The sequence below is a fragment of the Malaclemys terrapin genome, chromosome 4 (genome assembly GCF_027887155.1).
Source record: "Malaclemys terrapin pileata isolate rMalTer1 chromosome 4, rMalTer1.hap1, whole genome shotgun sequence".
Taxonomy (NCBI): domain Eukaryota; kingdom Metazoa; phylum Chordata; order Testudines; family Emydidae; genus Malaclemys; species Malaclemys terrapin.
Genome location: NC_071508.1, coordinates 133,735,760 through 133,755,814, shown reverse-complemented (window position 1 = coordinate 133,755,814; position 20,055 = coordinate 133,735,760). Strand labels below are relative to the sequence as shown.

Sequence of the window (20,055 nt, the reverse complement as noted above, 5' to 3'; positions counted from 1 at the left end):
ATGCATTATTTGCCATTCCTTCCCTCCCTACCCCCCCCATGCAGCAATCCCTGTTGCAATATGAATATACAGTAGTTTTATGAGTCTGTTCTTGTGACTAGGGGAACCTTTGCTTCTTTTCATTCTATATTGTGAAGGGCAACAAAGAAGCAGAAAGCCCACCTTAATGTGAGCTTGTCAAAATCATTGCTTTCCATTCCCCACTACTTGGACCTCAAAGAAACCACTCTGCAGGGACACAAAGACTGGAGATCTGTAGATTTCAGAGCAGTGTGTAGCAGAGCTGGAGGTCAGTTACTCAAGTGCCCTGTTTCTCTGTTACCTGGCGGATTTCAGAGCAGGAGTTTTCCTCTCTTGGGGTTGGGGATAAGACACTGGTATGGCAGAGGATCGGTTGGCAGCTCAGATCATTACAGAACTATAATGCAAGGCAACTTGGGAGGACCAAGGAGCAGAGAGACTCTGAACCAGATCTCCTCTCAGATGCCAGGATATGTGGGGTTTGTCTTAGATTTCCCTGTGATTGTTCCTTTGCCTTGTCTATGAATCTTAAAATCTCTCTTCCCTTGTGTAAGCATTGTTTTGAGTTTCATCTCACAACACTTCCAAAGCGCTTTTTAACTTCCTTTGATTTTTTTCTTTGGGAGTGCTTGTAATGGGGTAGGATATGGTGTACATTTAACTTCGTTATTAATAATGTAATCGTATGCATTGGCTCAAATGCTGCACTGAATGTAAAATGATTACAATGCCAGCACAATACCCTGCCTGTTTCATTACTAAACTTTACTGATTGCATTAAATTTCAAACCAGTTGTAACAGAAGTTGCACTGTTTTCTCCTACCAACTCTTCCAACTATTCAGGTGTTGGCATACTATGTTCTGTTTGACAAGAATGTAGTGCAGTTCTGGTATTGCAACATTCATTTATCTAAATGTAGCAGAGCAGATATTTGGTGAGCGAGAGAGAGAGCAGTTTCAACTTTTGGAATTTACTTTCGCTTTGTTTTTTATACTCCCACTTTTAAAAAAGTTCTTTTTCTGAACATGTTTCACAGAGTAGAAGGCATGAGTGTATAGGTAGAAATGACTTGTTTTTTTTTTTAATAAAAGACTGAGATTATTGAAATAATTTGAATAGTATATTAGATTCCTGTTAAAACAATACTTAGCATTTCATATCTTGAAAGTGCTTTACAAATTGTAAATAATATTCAGTAATTGCTCCTCATTAACAAAGTGTTAAAATTGCCCAAATATTAGATGATTTGACTTCAGTTTTGTGAAGGTTTTTGTTACCTTTCACATGCAAAATTTGTGAAAACACTGCACAATAATTTGTTGGCCTCAATTTAATTTATATTAAATCTGCCAAAAAATGGATCTTAAGCTGTAATAGGTCATCAAAAAATGGTAGCTTTCCTATATTTTGTTTGGGTTTTTTTCTTCTAATTTTTATTAATATTTATTCCCACTGGAGGAAAAACTGCTTTCATGTGCTGTTGTGGGGGAGAAAAAATAGGATTTTTAACTCTTTAAAGCTTGTGATGGCCATCTTGCGTGTAATCCTTATGAGGAATTTTCATGACTGTCTGAAGCGTGAAAATCTTTACTTTCACTGGGAAGTTAAAAACAAAAAAAGCCCCATGTGCATTCTTTCCGATATATCTATTGGCAAAAGTCAGAACTGTCTTTAGGATTTCTTTGAGAGGACCACTGAGATGATTCATGACAACACCACATGTAACTTGCTCAATTTAAATAAGGGTGGGAGAGACAACCTTTAGGCCAGAAACTGGAAATCTGCCATAGAAATTCAATAAAAATAAACACATTTAAAATAAATAATATCAAACCTAAAAGATGTATCTATTCCAGCTTTTCCCTTTCTCTCCCTCTCCCTCTCCCCCCCTTTGTCTCTCTGTCTTACTCATTCTTTGGCATTGTACCATTTTCATTTTTGTGTACTGTTTTCTGTTGTTCTCTTTTCTCTTATCTTTTGGTCTACTCTCTTTGAGTAGCAGCATTGTTTTCTCCTCATTTTTTGTCTTCCATATTTGCTTCCCTTCTTCATCCACTTCCTTGCTTTTTCCGCCTTGTATTCTCTTCTCTCTCCATGGTATCATCAATCTTCTACCTCCCACTGCCGTCCTTCTTATAGGGGTCCATCCTTCCTCTTCTGCTATGGGAGCTGTTATTAGGGATGGGGTGCCTCTCTTGCTGCCCCTCTGCGGACATGTCTGCACTGCCTCTCGGAGCAAGCGTCCCAGTCTTGGTCCACAGACTCCGTGCTGTAAAAATATCTGTGTAGGACAGTGCTTTGATGTGGGCTTGGGTTGGAGCTAGGGCTCTCAAGCCCACCTCTCCCTCCAGGCTTAAGAGCCTGAAAGACTTAGATTTTTAAAGAGACTACACTTTGAATAATAATTGTTAGAAATTAATTCCTGCATGTGCTTTTGCTCACAAAATACATAGTTCATCATAATTAAGGAAAAAGTCTCATCTAGAAAATAAAAACCCAGGAACATCAAGTATTTGTTACATTTGGTACATGTCCAAGAAATAACATATAGAACAGTACTCCCATAGAACCAAGGGTATTCAGAAAGCTAGAAACAGAAAACAAACAAGTGAATTACATATTATGAAATTCTGATCTTGTGTTTCTGGAAAATCTGATTTGTGGCATTTGTAATCCCTTTGTTGGTTGCTTTTTAGCTGTGGTCCAAATGCATAAAACTCTGGCAAAGCTCAGAGGAAGAAAAGAAAAGAAAATGTATTTTAGATTCTAATTGGGACTTAAAAACATTCTTAGACTAGTGATGTCTGGTTTCTGATGTCACAAAATTCAACGTGTGTAAATAAATAATCATCTTAGTGTAGTGCTTTGTGCTTTCTGCAGGTTGGGAATCCACGTGTTGAACTCACACTCTCAGAACTTCAAGATATGGCTGCCAGACAACAGCAGCAGATTGAAAACCAACAGCAAATGTTGGTTGCTAAGGTAAAAATACAAAGGAGTGGAAATGAGACAACTGCAACAATTTAAAGACTTATATAATTTTATCTATGAACAGCTTATTTATAGATTTCCTTCAACATATACATATATAATTTTCAAGAATTTAGAAAAATACACTGCAACATTTGGAATAAAAGAAAGAGCCTGAGAAATCTGCTGCATTAACAAATACTTCTAAATCCAGGCAATATAGAACACTACAGCTTCATAAACAGTAGACATGGAATATTAGTATGACTCCTTAGTTATATGCATCTTTAAAATGATGTTGTTACCTCTTTGTGTTACATTCATGTTTATATATTAGAAAGTGAGTCTATGTTCAAAGTTTTTTATTTCTGTGAAGCATTTTGTGACACTATTACAGATGCTATATAATATATACAGTATGTATTGCATGCTTGGACTACAGGACTGAAATACATTTAAATGGATTCAAGCTAACAGAGTTTGCTGTATTTGCAGTTCTCTGGAAGAAATTATATTGGGAAAAAAAGAAACATTTCCCTTATTTGCTTAGTGCATGGGCTGTCATTTAGAGAGCTGAAACTTTATCTTACAGCAGATCTCCTTATCTTTGCCTGTCTAAAATCCTCTACTGACCATTGTTTGCTTCCTTTGGGAAATTGAGTAATGGAGGGTTGGAAGACATTTTGCAACAGCAGGAAGCGTGTTGCTAGCAGCAGGAAACAAATGCTTGCGGAAGCTTCACAGATGTGTTGGAATGAATGTTTAGTCTGAAATTGGTTTTGGTGTACATTTGACGTTTGACTTAGTAGTTTCAAAAGCAGTGTGCCCTGTTCCTACTTTTTGAAGACAAATGTGTGTGGGCACAAATCATAGTACGTTTTTCTAGGAGTATTATTGTACATTTTAATTAAATTTTACTATCATATGTGATTTTATTTATTTAGAAAAGATGTATAGGCAAGAAAACCATCCAAAGTTGATAGTGAAGTTTGAGTTTCTTTAAAGTCAAGTTTTGTTGTTTGTTTGTTTTGCCGTTATCCAACTATTAAAAAAATTCCTCTAAAATTAGATTACATGTTCTCCTTGTTTTGGCAGGAACAACGTTTACGTTATCTGAAGCAGCAAGAACGCCGTCAGCAGCAGTCTATTTCTGAGAGTGAAAAGCTTCAAAAACTTAAAGAACGGGTGGAGACCCAGGAGTCAAAGCTGAAAAAAATACGTGCCATGAGAGGACAAGTGGACTACAGCAAGATCATGAATGGCAATCTGTGTATGTGGATTTTTCAAATCTATTTCCATTGTTAATTTCACTTATGATATTTTTTACTGTAACTTGCAAATATTAGTATAGCAACAGGATATTGAACTGAGTATTTGTTCTATTTTTACAAAGGGTCTTTCACAAGTGAATTAATAAAATAAGAAATTAAATAATAGATTTTAGTAAATATGTTCAGCTTTTTGCAAATTACATTATCATGTTATAAGCATAAGTTTGTATGCTATGTTAAATTGATGGAAAAGTTTCTGTATGTAGGACTACAGTTTCCAATAGCTGTATGTTTAGAACCATGAAAATACACAAGACAGTTGTACTGGTATTTCATTTGGTTGTTGTGGTGTGTTTTTTGTTAATTATAGCTACTGAAATTGAGCATATCAGTGCCATGTTCCAGGAGAAGCAGCAGGAGTTACAAGCTGCAGTGTTAAAAGTGGATCAGCTAACTCAGCAATTGGAGGACTTAAGGAAAGGGAAATTGAATGGATTCCAATCTTATAACGGACAGATGACAGGCCCTGCAGCTGTAGAATTAAAAAAGTTGTACCAAGAACTACAGGTAAACCATTAACTGGGACATTTTTCACAATATCTGTAGATTAACAAAAGTAATATTTACCTCTCCCACCTGGTGTTACAACTAGTGTTGTACTTGGTTTTGGGAAACCCCATTAACCAGTATGATGGAATGTGTGTTAATTTGTAAGGGCACATTAAGTGTATAAACCTCAGATAAAGGGAACTTCATTAATTTTCAAAACCATGGTTTTTATCACCACTTTGTTAGAACTTGTAAATAATATAATAACCTGTATAAATGTTTTGAAGAGGATTACTCAGCAATGAAGAGAATGTATATGCAAAAATTGAACTCTACATGTAAACTAGTGCTTTTTCTGTTTTCCTTTTTTCTAAAATGTATTCTCTCCGACTAATTTTTCAGATCTTAATCTTTTCTCTCTTGTGAGGTAGCAGGTATAGTAAACATTGTGTAAGGTGCTTTCATAGCTAGAAAGTATGATTAAGCAGTGAAAATATCCATTGTAAAATGCAGTCTGAAAACATAATAGTGAATATATGATATAATTAAAATGTATAGGGGCTAAATAACAAGCCTGTCCTGATTATATTTTAACAGAATCACCAGAAGTAAAATATAAACTGCAAATACAAGAAAAAATTGCAGTTACCCTATATCTTATTTCTCTGAGTATATCTTTATAGCTATAATGTAGATCTTATTAATTTAGAAGGTAAAGTATTTTGTTTACATTGCTATGGTTTCTGGTTTATATGTATGAAATTACAAATATTTAACTACATGCTATTTTGCCAGGATTTCATGGGTTTTATAATTTGCTTATAGTGTTTTGTGGTTGAGATGTGAGCTCTACCATGTATTAGTTTAAAAATGGGAAATACAAGTAATGCTTTTTGACAATTCTCACTTTCTTGGGATGCGTGTATTTCTTTTATCCTTAGGCTCTGAACCTTTGAGTATAGATCAGGGATCGGCAACCTTTGGCCTGCAGCCTGCCAGGGTAAGCACCCTGGCGGGCGGGGCCGGTTTGTTTACCTGCCGTGGCCGCAGGTTCAGCCAATCGTGGGTCCCACTGGAGTGGTTCGCCACTCCAGGCCGATGGGGGCTGCAGGAAGCGGTGCGGGCCGAGGGATGTGCTGGCCGCCGCTCCCCGCAGCCCCCATTGGCCTGGGGTGGTGAAGCGCGGTCAGTGAGAGCCGCGATCGGCCGAACCTGCGGACGCGGCAGGTAGGTAAACTGGCGCGGCTCGCCAGGGTGCTTACCCTGGTGGGCTGCGTGCCAAAGGTTGCTGATCCCTGGTATAGATTGATGTGATTTTTTTTTTTTTTTTTTTTTTTTAACGGGGACACTCTAATATGATGATTTCATGTAATTGGGATGTGCTCTTTAACAATCACTAAAATATAATATAATTTTTTTCTCTGAAGTGGAGGGAAACTTCATTTAAAGTATTATACCAGGTTGCACAATATTATACCATATTCTTACATTTTTATTTAATTGAAAAAGAAGTGACCTTTTTTCCCCTATCACTTACACTAGGTGCATCTCCATTTCTGGAGCAATTCTAAGTGCAAACATGCTTAACAGATTGCTGAGATGTCTGTATTGTTGCTTGTTGTCATTTTGACCCTATACATATTTATGAAGATGTAAATTTGCCTCAGTTTTTTTTGCATGTAATATCAACATGGGAAGTGGAGAACTGGGACAAACTATCAGAATTATTGAAGGTGCCAAAGAGAGCCAATGGGGAGACAAGAAAAATAATTATGAAGGACGCAATGATTGATTTTAAACTGTAGAGGTAACCCACCCCCTTAACCTTTAGAAGCCTTCAAATAAAGGTTTCACCTTAATTCCCACGTAGAAAAGAAAATCAGTGTCTAGCCTATGCACCAGTTCAGTTAGCATCCCATTCATCCATCAAGAGGTTTCATTTGGAATTGGAAGCAGAATCCATAGTATAGCTTCTGTTGTTGAAACTGACATTTTTTTAAAAAATATTTTTTTTACCATCCAGGTAGTTAAAAATTAATTGACTTTAAAAAGATGAGCTTACTATCAAATATTATATATGATTTGGTTTTCATCTCATCAGTGTTCCTTTATGAAACATCTTTATGCTTAGATGCTTGGAGTTGCCATAAACTGGATGATTCAGCATATACTCATGAATGTACAATTCCTTCCTAGGATATATTTTCTTTTGAGTCTTTTTCTAAAGAATTGTATTTCAATGCAAATGTTTACTTAACAGGCTATGTAGAAGTGTAGACTTAGTTGATCTATATTACTTCATGTCTTTGGATATCTTATAAAATATTTTGACAGCAGGTGAAATAAAATATCTACTGTAATTATAACAATTGCATTTTTAAAGATTCGTAATAGGCTTAACCAGGAGCAGAACTCCAAGCTTCAGCAGCAGAAAGAACTTTTAAACAAACGTAACATGGAGGTGGCTATGATGGACAAGCGTATCAATGAGCTGCGTGAGCGACTATACAAGAAAAAAGTTGAGGCACGTCAAAAAGAAAACATTCCTGTAAGATAAACTATTAAAAGGGCCACATTTTAGTGGTTTCAACAACCTAAAAAAGTCATAAAATGTAACTTTTTTCTCCAGCTGAAAAACCACAATTACAAAAACACTTCTTTTGAAAATAGTAAACTTTAGAAATCCAGAATTTTGTCATTCTTTCCACAGAGATTAAGAAAAGCTTAGATTGCAATGTGTTTCCTTTTATTTTTATGTTAGGAACTAGGGTATTGTTTAAAATTTGCAACAGTAACAATATTTCAGAAACGAGGGCTTAACTTTGGCTTTCCATCAGGGCATTTGTTAGGTTTGGATAATTAGTAAAATATTTGTTCTCAAATATGAAAATCACCACCTCCACGCCTGGAGCAGAAAGGTGACTTTCATTTAAGCGGTTTGATGATCTGCCCATAGTTGAATAACCTGGTCAACTAGTGTTTAATTTGTGCCAGGGCTTGCAAGGCTGAGCCCTGGCACTTCTAGGCTTGGCAGTTCGTAGCCCCGGCACCTCTGGGCTTGCTGCATCAGTTATAAATGTAAAAAAATTGCTTGAGCCCCAGCACCTCTTTCATTACAAATTAAGCACGGTTGTCAACTGCATGCTGGACACCGTATGTAGGGTGACCAGAAATCCCAATATTAGGGGCTTTGTCTTATGTAGGCAACTATTACCCCCTCCCACCCCAAACTGATTTTTCACGCTTGCTATCTGGTCACCCTAACTGTGTGTGTGTTTTCTGACGACCAGGTAAAGGCCCAGATGGAGGGGTATGCTGAGAGACTGTGTCACACACTCTCAAAGAAACTGCGAAACCACCTGATCAGCATCCTATACAGCAAACAGGGAAAGATTAAGAATGAGCTCTCAGAACTGGATACTCTCATAAGAAATAAATTTGTTAGTCTCTAAGATGCCACAAGTACTCCTGTTCTTTCTACTTACAGTTAGATTCACTTTTGGTTTTCAGTGCCCTATTAGGGCCCCAATCTTATAATGTCTGAGGTGAAGCAAGCCCTTGAACAGAAGGAAAATATTTTCCTTGTGGAAAATATAGCCATGGTTGAGAACTATGTTAGTTTCAGGTGGGCAGAGTCTGTCTTGTGGAATAGAAATCTGCTTTTCTGGTTCAAATTTGTTAATCAAATTTGAAGTGACGTGTCTAGAGTGCATAATTCTAGATTATTCAACCATACTGTTTCTTAACACACTAGAAATGCCTAGATAAATAGACATTTATACCCTTTTTGATTTGTCTATTTTAGTTAAATCGTATTAATGGAACATCATCGCCCCAATCATCTCTGACTGCTTCAGGAAGAGTAGCAGCAGTGGGGCCTTACATCCAAGTTCCTAGCGCTGGCAGTTATGCTGTACCAGTAGACCCAGTGAAACCACAGTCTCTCACCATTGCTTCCACTGCGACTCATGGGAGATCAAAATCTGGTAAATACTTAAGTGTAATGGTTATTAAAATATTTGGGGTAGGAGGAGGCAAAGGAGTGGTCCTTGGAGATCGCATGTCTTGACAATCTTCTCTGGTCAAAGTGAGCTAGACTTCTCAGTGCTGTTCTGTGAATTGGGCATATTAGTCATTCGAGATAGATGTGAGGTATTTTTGTCTCTTCTCACTCATTCTTCCTAAGAGGCTGAGTGTATGCTGTCTCCACAGCTTTGCCAGACTTTTACATGGCTAATGAACTGAATATGGCACCTACAAAAGAGCATGTACAATTGTCAGAAATGTGACCATGAACAATTTTGCTCTAGGAGTATTTGCTTCTAAATAATAGATTTTAAATCAGTTTGTATTTTAAAATCCAGTGTGTAACTCCAATTTAATCTGTAAATATAATACAACTAATTTTTGCAGCATTTGTTTTCATCTGTTTTTTAAAAGCATTCTGCTTTGTCTTAATTTTTTTTTTTTAAGTAGTATTGAATTGGGCAAAATACACTGCTTCTCAAAAAATGAAGTTGTGATAGATTTCTATTCTCAGGCCTGTTTCCCCAGCAAGAGGAGAGCTTGCCGAAATAAGTTTGAAAATGATTGGTTCTGGCTCTGGGGTGTCTGTCTGTCTTGTGCTACTTCTGCAGTGGAATGTCCTTTAGTATTCTAACTGCCAGCTCCTTTCCGACTGCAGCTAATGAAGGAGCTTCTCTGCAGTTGTATCTATAATATGTTCTTCAACACTATGGCCCCCATGTATCCCATAATTAACAATTCTGTCTATATTGTAATACTCCTTCTCATATGGGGCCTGGTGTAGGAAACCACCTATATCATCTATGCCTTGGGTGCTTGAGCCTATTGGCTCACATTCTCCTAGAGCTCTCTGCACTGGACAATTTGTCAGTAAATGTCTTAGTAAAGTCAAAACTCCAAAGAATGGGTTGGTAACGAATCTCTTTTAAGACTGAGAAATGCACAGTCCTAAACCTCTGTCCACAGGACGTGGATTGGGGTCACCTTTTAAGTGAGATGACAGATTAGCAACTCCTTTGTGTTGGCTTCTGTTTTATTGCATTTAAGTCTCTTATCACATGGAAAGGGTCAATTCATAAGTTGCAGTTTATATGCAAACACCATTTTGGTATTTGTAAATCTCTCAATTTTTTTGGATAATTGCATATGTACTTTTAGAGCTGCTGTATTCTACCCCAAGGGGTTATTCTGCATTAGACCTTTTTAGACAGTAAAAGAGAGATTGTTCTCTCTAAGACTTTGTAGTGTAGACTAGTTCTTACTTTACATGCTTATGATTCTAATTGTATTTAAAGCAAATTTTTCAAAGAGCTGTATATGAAAATATTCTCTATCCACTGCTAGAAAAAAAATCAAATTTGAGATTTTTTATTTCAAGTGTCATGTGTTTATTTCTGCATTTCTGAGTTTTCCTGTTCTAATTTCTGCATTGCCATTATATTGTAATTTTTCCACCACTTTTTTTCTTTCTTTTTGTGTGTGACTGAATCTGCCTGTCCTGTAGAGACAGATTATGGGTGTGTGAAAAAATCTCCAGGAACCTGGAAGATTTCTGATTTAGACATAATAGTGGATCCTATTCTGTCACCTCCCACTTCCTCTCTTCAGTCTGCTGTTCAAAGTGTCATCTGCCTGGCACCTACTCTGTCTGACACCCTGCACTGTGAGTGTGTAGATGATAGCTGGCTAGCTAAGAATGCCAGTTTTTAATATGGTCATTTGAGCTCATGCATACAGATGCATATTAAACAGCAATTTTAGAAACTGTGCTGTGTCCTGCTATGCAGTAGATATACTATTATAATGTAAACTTTCTAAGAGGCTAATTTGGAGATTAAAAGAAAGTAAATGGATTTGGGGCAAATTCATCCCTTGAGTATTGCCAGATGAGTTTGCCCCATTGGGTGTTTAGGTCTAAAAAGATACTGAAAGAATAGTTACAAAAACTTACTAGAAACTTTGTATAGGTAATCAATCTATAAATTAGGGTGAATTCACAATGTTGGAGAGACCTGGCATGTGTAGGTTTATTTTGGAGATAGGATTATGTGTGAGGCTATGAGGATTTATATGGTCTTCTGCGCTGGGAATTGGGAGATCTGATTTCTGGTCCTGGGGTGAAATCTCAGCCCCCTTGAAGTCAATGGCAAAATTCCCATTGACTTCAGTGGGACTAGGATTTCACGCTTGCTTTTGCAATTCACTTGCTACATGACTGTGGGATAAGCATTATCTCCTGTTTATCAATTGGTCTGAAATCTATGAATACAAAGTTCTATAAAAGGCCCAAATATAATAGTAATAGTGAAATCAAGTATCTTCAGATTGTTGGTTTATAGTATACAGTTACTGTTAGAATATACTAGAAAAATGACTAAATAATTAGATGAAAGTGTGTGTGTGTGTGTGAGAGAGAGAGAGAGAGAGAGAGAGAGAGAAGCTGGGCAATAGGGTTAGCGGGAGTGGCTGAGGGATATTGAAGGGAAGTTGGATTTTTGGAGGGTGCATGGGCAGAAGATGAAGGCAACAGAAGTGTTGGGAGTGTTGGAGGAGGGACTAGCTAAGGGAAGCTGGGTTTGTGGAAGTGTCTGGGTAGTGAAAGATGGGGGAAGCTCAGTGGCTGAGGGAAGATGGAGGCTTGGGTGGAGGGGAAGGATTTGAAGATGGCTGGGGTTCATAAAGGGTGTCGGGGGCAGCTGGATAGTTAGACTTTTAGGAAGATCCAGGAGGATAACTTGATAGTTTGGAGGAAGCAGGGGACAGATGGGTTGGTGGAGGTGTCTTGGGGAAAGATGTAGCTGGAAGTGGCTTTGTGATACCTAAGGGAATTATGGGCAACTGGGTGAGGTGATTGAGGGCTGAGTAGGAGTAGGGGATAGCAGGGGCCTGTCAGGGTAGCAGGTCAGGTTGGTGAATGGTAGTGTCTGAGTTAGGAGACTGGCTGGTTTCTGGATAGGGGAGCCTAGGGCCAGTACTGCATCCCTCTCACCTTCTGTCCTTGCCTTTGCCTCTGCTTGCTGCTGCCCTTGGGTTGCCAACTTTGGTTGGATGAATTCCTGGAGGTTTCATCACATGACATAATCTTTAATTCCTGGAGACTCCAGTACAAACCTGGAGGGTTGGCAAGCCTAGCTGCCACTGTCAGGGCTTGCTTGTTCCTAACAGCTGGTCCTTCTCTGGTCAGATCCACCAGAGGGAGTAGCAGACAGCAGCTGCTTAGCACCTCTCCCCAGCAGCTTCTAGCGGCCAGAGCTGTATTTGTAGGCTGTTACTGCAGTTTAGCTGAATGTGTGACACTCAGTTTAGGTGGTAATGTGAGAGGCAGTCTCCATGCATGTATGCCATGCAAGGTCCATGATACTTGGCAGACGTGTTTGACTGATATATAGGGGGCAGAAAGATGAGATCAGGTGCATTCTGAAACTGAAGGAAACCAAGAACATGTCTATATAGTGCCGTAGGCCACAACAGAGGGGTGTAAATTTTAGTCCTCACTAGTGTGTCTTGCACTAACTGGCCCAAGTGGACCCTGCTGACACTAAAAGTTTCCTAATGCACGTTAACATGGTACTGTTTTAAGTGGGACTATGTTAGTTTGGACTAGGGAACTTTTGGTGCACACCAACAGGGTCCACGCAGACTAGTTAGTGTGCGACACAGTAGTGTGGACTAAAATTTACACCCTTCTGGTGCGAATTAAAGCAACCTGTAGACCAGGCCCCTTAAGAGAGACACTGGAGAGGTTGGAGGGACAGACGTTGAACATATTTGGTTCCTATTCCTCACCGTAGAATTCGAAGGATAAGTGCACTTGTCCCTAGAGTTCTAAATATTGAAATTTTATACTCAATGCACATTTTTTATGCAATTGTCTAGCTCTTTGAGCATTCTTTTTAAACCTGTGTGCATGTATATTTATAAGAGTGAAATATGTTTTATGATGTCTTGCTATTTCTTACCCCTTCAATAAGTTTAGTACTTGCCTCTTTTCATTCTTACCTACTAAATCTAAACTACTAAATCTAAATCTTCATTCCTTTGTTTAGTGTAAATAGGATATAGGAAATGCTGGAATTGATCTATGAACTGGAACTGTAATAAACATGCTAGAATTAAAGAACATCTTAGGTCTATCATATAGTAAATATATATCCATTTAGAAAAATTGCCCTTTCTTAGAGGCACGTATTTTTTACTTTTGTCTCTTTTGGTCTTACTCTTGTTACCTAGATGATGGTAATAAAAACAAGGTGCACAGTTTATGGACAGTGTCAGATCTTGATGTCGGCCCTGACTACAGCACTTCCTGGCATTCTGCAAACTCTGAAAAGCAGTTTCTGGACTGTATGTTATACAAAGTGCTTTGGGCAAAAAATATACAATGTTCTTAACTGTATTAAATTAACAATCAGAAAGGCATTCTTATCCCAACGTAATTATCTCTCAGAATTCAACCTACATTGATTTGAAATTAAAATGTTATTGTAACTTTTTTGTGTTACGTTTAGGAAAGATCATTTAAAAGATAATTACTAGGGCAGCTCACATGCAGAGTGTGTAACTTTCAAATGAGTAAATGATAGAAAATAGATCACGTAATCGTGGGCTAGGGTAAAGACAGATTAATGAGCGGATAAACTCTGAATGTGGACTGGCATGGTGGAAATATGGGTTGCTGAACAGTGTCCAGATTCTAACTTCTTTAGAAATTGGATGTCAAATAAAAGTGGCTCAGGTTCATAAGCCCTAAGATGAGTGATGTAAACTGCATTGTATCTACCACACCCTTATGTGGCCTATTTGTGGGGTAGCAGTCAAATTGTTTTTGGAAAAAACTGTACAAGATAGTGTATGGTGACAAATCTGGAAATGGAAAAAAGGATCAGTGAGAGGCCTAGATAGAATTTTTCTGTAAAGTTGAGATGAAGGGGAAGGCTTTGTCACTGAGTATCGCTGACCTTCATTTGATCTCCTCACCGTGTGGTTCCAGGAATCCCAATAAATTCCCCTTTCTCCACATAAGACTTGGCATTTCAGTTACGATCCTCTGGTAAAGTAAGGCTGTATGTGCCTCTTTCACAGGCCATCAATACTACTATTAAATTGTTTTGCTATGGTCACTACAGAGCAGTGGGGGGGACGAAAACAACCGTATCCACCTCATAGAGCAAGAGTGAGTTTAGCAACTGAAATAAGATCTTTTAAACAGGAGAATAAAGCACTAATTCAAAACTGTTTTACAGTGTAACAGCACTGGTCTAACTTTCAGATAGTTTTAAAACTTTTATCCTAGTTGGGAAAATAGAAAGTGAATTGTTTCCTCCAATTACTAAAATTGTACACTAAAGCATTAAAGACTTAGTCAAGGACTGGCAACTTCAATTTACAAGCAATTGTGCATAATATTTTTGCATACAATGAATAAATGTGCCTGTGGCTTGAAATTTTCAACTGATTTAAGATGAATTTCTGAAAAATTAAATCTTTAATGGGGAGACACTATTATATTTACTGAAGGTAGTGGAAAGAGAAGAAAGACATTAATGCATACTTTGGAAGATTTTTGTTTACTGGAATTAATGTAGTTACAGCAAGTCTTTACTTACATATCAATGACTCTGGGCCAAATTCTGTTCAGTTCTACAGGTGCCAATTTGGAAAAACTCCACTGAAGTTAATGCAGTTACTCATGATATACATTGATACATTGCAGAATTTAGCCTTGTATCTTGGTAGTTCACCAAAAATTATCAAATATTGACCGCTAATGGCATATTTCTATGTATAGATGAACTTTTAAAAAAAAAAGTTTAATTTTGGAATATGATAGCTGAAATTGCAGTTGCACCCAAATATTCACCATCTGTCATTAGAGCTGATTTTAATATAATTAATTTGAATTTCAAAGGGAAACGAATAGCTTATTGTTCCTGGTGGTTAAGCTTTTATTCTGTTCTTCTGGATCAGACACTAACATTAATGAGAGCTTATCTGATTTTTGCATCATATTAATTCCATTGAGATTAAACTAATCTGAATAATGGATTCCACTTCAAATGTTTTGCTTGTTTACAGTGATCGGCACTGGTAACCATAAATATCACATTTTCCCTCTATTTCAAGCTAATGATGGAAATTGGCCGACACTTAAACAGAGTTCAACTCCCGTGGTAAAACCACCTCAAATCTCCAATGCAGACTGGAAGGAATCAAGCATGGATACTGCTTTAAAACAAGGAACTGTATCCAGTCAACCTTTGCCATCTTCAGTATTAGGAAGTACTGATAAACTGGTGGGTTTCGTATGCGGCATATAAAAACCAGTAACCTCCTAATGTCTGTCAAATTTGTGTAGTATTTTTATAAATCTTGTTTGATAAAACTTTTGACTATGGCTTTGGCCTCTTTAGCAGGGTTTGCCTCAGGTCTCTGCTCATCTCACTTCTTCCCTTCCATTTATCAAAAATATCACTAATAAAATCTTCTTCATCTCCCTTCTTCAAATTCTTTCACTGTCTTCCTGTCTCTTATCACATCAAGTTTCAACTCCTGTCCCTCACCTTCGGGGTCCTGTGTATTGCCACTCATGTACATCTCTGCTTTCACTTTCTCCGACTCTCCCCCTCAAGCCCTTTCCTAGTCCTAATCCTCTCCCTTTACATGTTTTGTCTCCTCCTCCCTTCTCAGTTTCACACCTTTCATGTTGTCACTTGCTGCTGCTTGGCATAACTTCCCATTATCCACTTATCACCCTCCCTCTTCTTTTCCTTCAACATCCTTAAAAAAAAAAAAAAAATCAAATCCATCGTATATTGAGCCTGCTAGTGTTGTCTTTTTGTATCCTCTGGTGTTTGCACCATTGCCCAGTGGTTTGTATTTTTCTTAGACTGTAAGTTCTGACCTTGTCTTAATTTCTTTTTTTGAAGTGCAGTGTAGATTTACTGCACTTTATTACCAAATGGATTTTGTGGTCAATCTTACAAACTTAGGTGCCTAAAGCTAGGCACTCAGGTTTGAAAATTGAGCCCTTGATGATCCAAATACTGTTTTGATTCATATTTACATATAGTAATTGGAGATATCTTACACTGGGCTTGAAAGATTTGTGCGTTCTCTCTCTCTCTCTCTCTCTCTCTGATGCGTGGTGGTTCTCTTGATCTTTGAGTCTTCTGTGGAAAATCTCCTAGAAGCATAATGTCTAATACAATTTAAAAAAGCATGCTTCATAATTGTGTATATATGTAATGTATATTATTCCTTATCCTTCAGAAATATGAATCTGACTAGTTAAGATGTGCATGTTTTTGCTCCTGGTTATTTTTATTTTATTTGTGAGATGGTGCAGCCTGCCCAGTTTTTCATACAATACTTGTATTGTTGTTCTTATTTAGGGCCTTGATATGGGGAAAGTGCCACCTACTATCCCTGGTGTAAGTAAGCAGTTGCCTCAAAACTATGGAACCTATCCAAGCCCTGTTCCTTTAGGAACAGGTTCTACAAATTCACTGGAAAGGCGGAAGGATGGCAGCCTACCAAGACCTGGCTCCAGTATAACAAATAGGCAAAGACCTATTCCATTACCACCATCGAGCAATATACATCAGCCTAGTTCCTCACAGCAGATACAACAGAGAATTTCTGTACCTCCTAGCCCTACTTATCAACCTTCTGGTCCCTCCTCATTTCCTGGCGGAGATGGCAGGCCTGAGCTCCCTTTAACTGTGGCTATCAGGCCTTTTCTAGCTGATAAAGGATCAAGGCCTCAGTCTCCAAGAAAAGGACCTCAAACAGTGAACTCCAGTTCCATCTACTCAATGTATCTTCAGCAAGCAACACCACCAAAGAACTATCAACAGGCTGTATACAATACCCTAAATAAATCAGTAAAAGCAGGTAGAATATATATATTTATTGCCTTTCCCTTTGAAATAGGCTACTGTTACCTCAGATCTACTCAGTAGACTTGCTTTTTGACCTGTTTGTAATAAATAATAATTTAGTTGAGATTAATGTAAATACACTTACCTTAAAAGCATTATTTTGTTGTTTGAATAACTTGTCTAAATTTAGAGGAAAGGAGGAGGATTTTGCTTTTTCTTATTCAAACAATATGGCATCACAATTTAATTTAACCCCGTTTGTAGTTTTTGAGGTGGCAAATAGGTATGTGCTGAGAGACATCTTTATTTTAAAACATACTAATTAACTATTGGAACAATATGTAATATGTTGTATTCCAGGTATCTTTACAAAGATTGATTAAAGAAATAGTCTCTGGCAGGCTTTTCTTTTAAACAACCCTCCTCTTACCATTTATAATGAATAGTTTATAACTCTATCAGAAGTATCTCCATCACTAGTTTGATCAGCCAACTGGGTGATAGGTTATAACATAACCTAGCTATTGACATCTTTTTCTTCTATATTGATTTATGAACAAACAGCAGCATGTGCATCCAGCAGCTTATTGCATGACCTTTTTGATATAAATTCAGAACAGTTCCTCACTGTTTTATTTTCTCCTCTTCAGTTTATGGAAAACCTGTCCTACAGTCTGGTTCAACCTCTCCATCACCTTTACCATTCCTTCATGGATCTTTGCCCACCCACACATCACAGCCACAGTCTCAGCCTCAGATTGAGTTCACTGAAAAAGATCAAGAGCTGGAAAACATTCCACCATCAGGTGAAAATAGCAATGTGGAAAACATTCCTCGCCCTCTCAGTCCTACTAAGCTTACACCTATTGTGCATTCACCCCTACGATATCAAAGTGATGCTGATCTTGAAGCTCTTAGAAGAAAATTAGCCAATGCTCCTAGGCCATTAAAGAAGCGTAGCTCTATCACTGAACCTGAAGGGCCTAGTGGACCAAATATACAGAAGCTACTGTATCAGCGCTTTAATACACTTGCTGGAGGAATAGAAAGTGCTCCTTTTTATCAACCAAGCAACCCACAGGAATTTATAGGCAACTTAGCAGATGTTGATAATGGAAACACTAGCACCAATGGCAATATTGAAGAACCTATTTCTGTGCAACCCACAGTTGCTCTTCCTGATGAACCTCCTCCTTCATCAGATGCCAATGATAATGAATTACCTTCTCCTGCCACTGAGGAACTGATTAGCACTGAAACCACTAACCAAACCTCTGAGACAACTGAAGACAATAATAACAATCCTGCTATAGTCCCTTCCACTGAGCAATCACCCAGTCCCATACCTGAGGTCAGCTCCCCAGTAGAAGATGAAGTTCCGGTGCCACCAGCTGTTCCTCCTCCACTTCCTCCAGTAAGTGACGGCAGAAATACAGTTATATTACGTATTACTCTTGGCCTTTGGAAGTAGCTGTACAGTCAATTACTCCTGCAGTGACTGGAAGAGAATGGGATTATGCTAAATGATATACAATAGCATAAGGTTTATGGTATCAAAAGAATAAAGGGAAAACGAACGCAGCACCATGGAAGATTCCTATGGATAAGTTGACAGAAATGCTGTTTCTGTACTAATATTGCTTCAGATGCAACTCTGGCTAGTTAGTAAGGAAATGATGCACATGTTTTGTAGATGATCATGCATGTTCAGGGTCATGTGTATCCTCTAGCCTGCAGAACTTTATCTGAAATTACCCCTTGCCAAGAACTGAATTTCAGAATCAGACTTAAATTTAAAAAATGTTTTCAGACCTCAGGGTTGCAAAGATAACTGTAAACATGAACCTGAGTGGAAACTGCAGCAGTGATGCTTTCCTAATTCTGCAGACAATCTGAAAAAACAGCTCTGGGCAGTGTGAACTACCCTTATTCCCCTCAGTGGGGAATTACCTCTACACCCTAAAAATGACAACATAAATGTCAACATTGCTGATTTATTTTAGCAGAAACATCCATCTAATGTGCTTATCCCACAATCCAAATTACCCTCCATGCTTCCCCAGGTGCCATGGCCCCCAACTGCCCCCCTTCCAGCTGCCAGAGCCTCCAGTTTCAGTCTGGCACGTCTGCAACACTATTTGTCTTGTCATTATCAAAATCTGCACTAGGTAGATAATTGAAAATGTGGTGACAGCATAAAATAGATTAAATTTAATATAAAAATATTACTCATTAGATTGTAGTATTCACTTTCATACTGAATACAGCAAGCACATCTACTTTTCCATTTATCTAAAGCAGTCATAGAATCCAAGGACCTTGCTAAAGAATTTAGGTCCAGCTTGGCCACGGAGTACACAGGGCCTTGCATGTATTCCCTATGGGAACAGGTGCAGGCTACTTTGAGGAGAAGGGGGAGATAATCTTCTCCCCCAAACTTAAGTATAACAGTAATTTAAAACAGACATTTCAAAACCCTACAGCCTGTAGTCCACATAAAGCACAAATTGCTAAAACATTTTGCAGTAGCCTGCGAAAAATGCATCTGATTGGTGTAAAATACTGTTTAACAAAACACATTTTAAAATGGTTCAGATTTTGTGAACATGTTTCTCCTGAAACTACTGGCTAGAAAAACACCTCCAATAGTCTAGTGCTGTGCAAGCTTTCCTTCCCCACCGCAAACAGCGTAGCAAATTAATGCATCTCAGTCATAACCTGTAATGAACACTCCTGCTAGCTCAAACCTGAGATTCTCCCACGCAGAGACTGAATTGTTTAATTTGTAATGAGGCCAAAGTCTTTCTAGAGACTAGGATGAGCCCACTCGCTTTCAATTGTGATGTCAGATGGGATTTAAAACTATGATATTCAGAGCTGAGAAATGAGCTAAGTATTAACCTACTGTACCTTCTAACCATTTTCTTTAAACAGTAATCTATTGTTGTGTTGGAATGACTTTCAGATTTCCACGTAATAAAATTAATATCTGCCACTGTGGTTTTATAATGGAAATGCTGACAAATCTTAATCAGCACTTTGGGGGCACAGTAATGCTTGTTTGGTTGACTGTTTTGTGATATTTATGCAACCTGGAATAACATCTGCTTTTTCTTCCACTCAGACTAAACGTACCAACCTGAAGAAACCTAACTCTGAACGAACTGGTCATGGTTTGAGGGTAAAGTTCAACCCTTTAGCCCTCCTGCTTGATGCTTCTTTGGAGGGAGAATTTGATCTGGTACAAAGGATCATTTATGAGGTGAACTTTTCTAAATGTAGTCAAGTCTCGTCCACTTTTTTTCAGTGAAGGAAATGATTTGGGCTTAAGTATTT

The 20,055-nt window shown here is 38.1% G+C and overlaps 1 protein-coding gene across 9 annotated transcripts in view; it reads left to right on the top strand.

Moving 5' to 3' along the window:
* Positions 1–20,055, top strand: part of PPP1R13B (protein phosphatase 1 regulatory subunit 13B) — a 106,989-nt gene that overhangs the window by 76,058 nt on the left and 10,876 nt on the right. For 4 of the 9 annotated variants that reach the window (XM_054027439.1, XM_054027440.1, XM_054027436.1 and 1 more), the window contains 11 exons: positions 2,904–3,005; positions 4,089–4,263; positions 4,635–4,831; positions 7,197–7,361; positions 8,619–8,799; positions 10,344–10,502; positions 13,070–13,183; positions 14,963–15,132; positions 16,231–16,732; positions 17,370–18,133; positions 19,844–19,981. In XM_054027439.1, coding sequence (XP_053883414.1) covers positions 2,904–3,005; positions 4,089–4,263; positions 4,635–4,831; positions 7,197–7,361; positions 8,619–8,799; positions 10,344–10,502; positions 13,070–13,183; positions 14,963–15,132; positions 16,231–16,732; positions 17,370–18,133; positions 19,844–19,981 — 2,667 coding nt within the window. The remainder of the gene's footprint in view (positions 1–2,903; positions 3,006–4,088; positions 4,264–4,634; positions 4,832–7,196; positions 7,362–8,618; positions 8,800–10,343; positions 10,503–13,069; positions 13,184–14,962; positions 15,133–16,230; positions 16,733–17,369; positions 18,134–19,843; positions 19,982–20,055) is intronic. The other 5 variants (XM_054027437.1, XM_054027441.1, XM_054027438.1 and 2 more) reach the window with 5 other exon arrangements.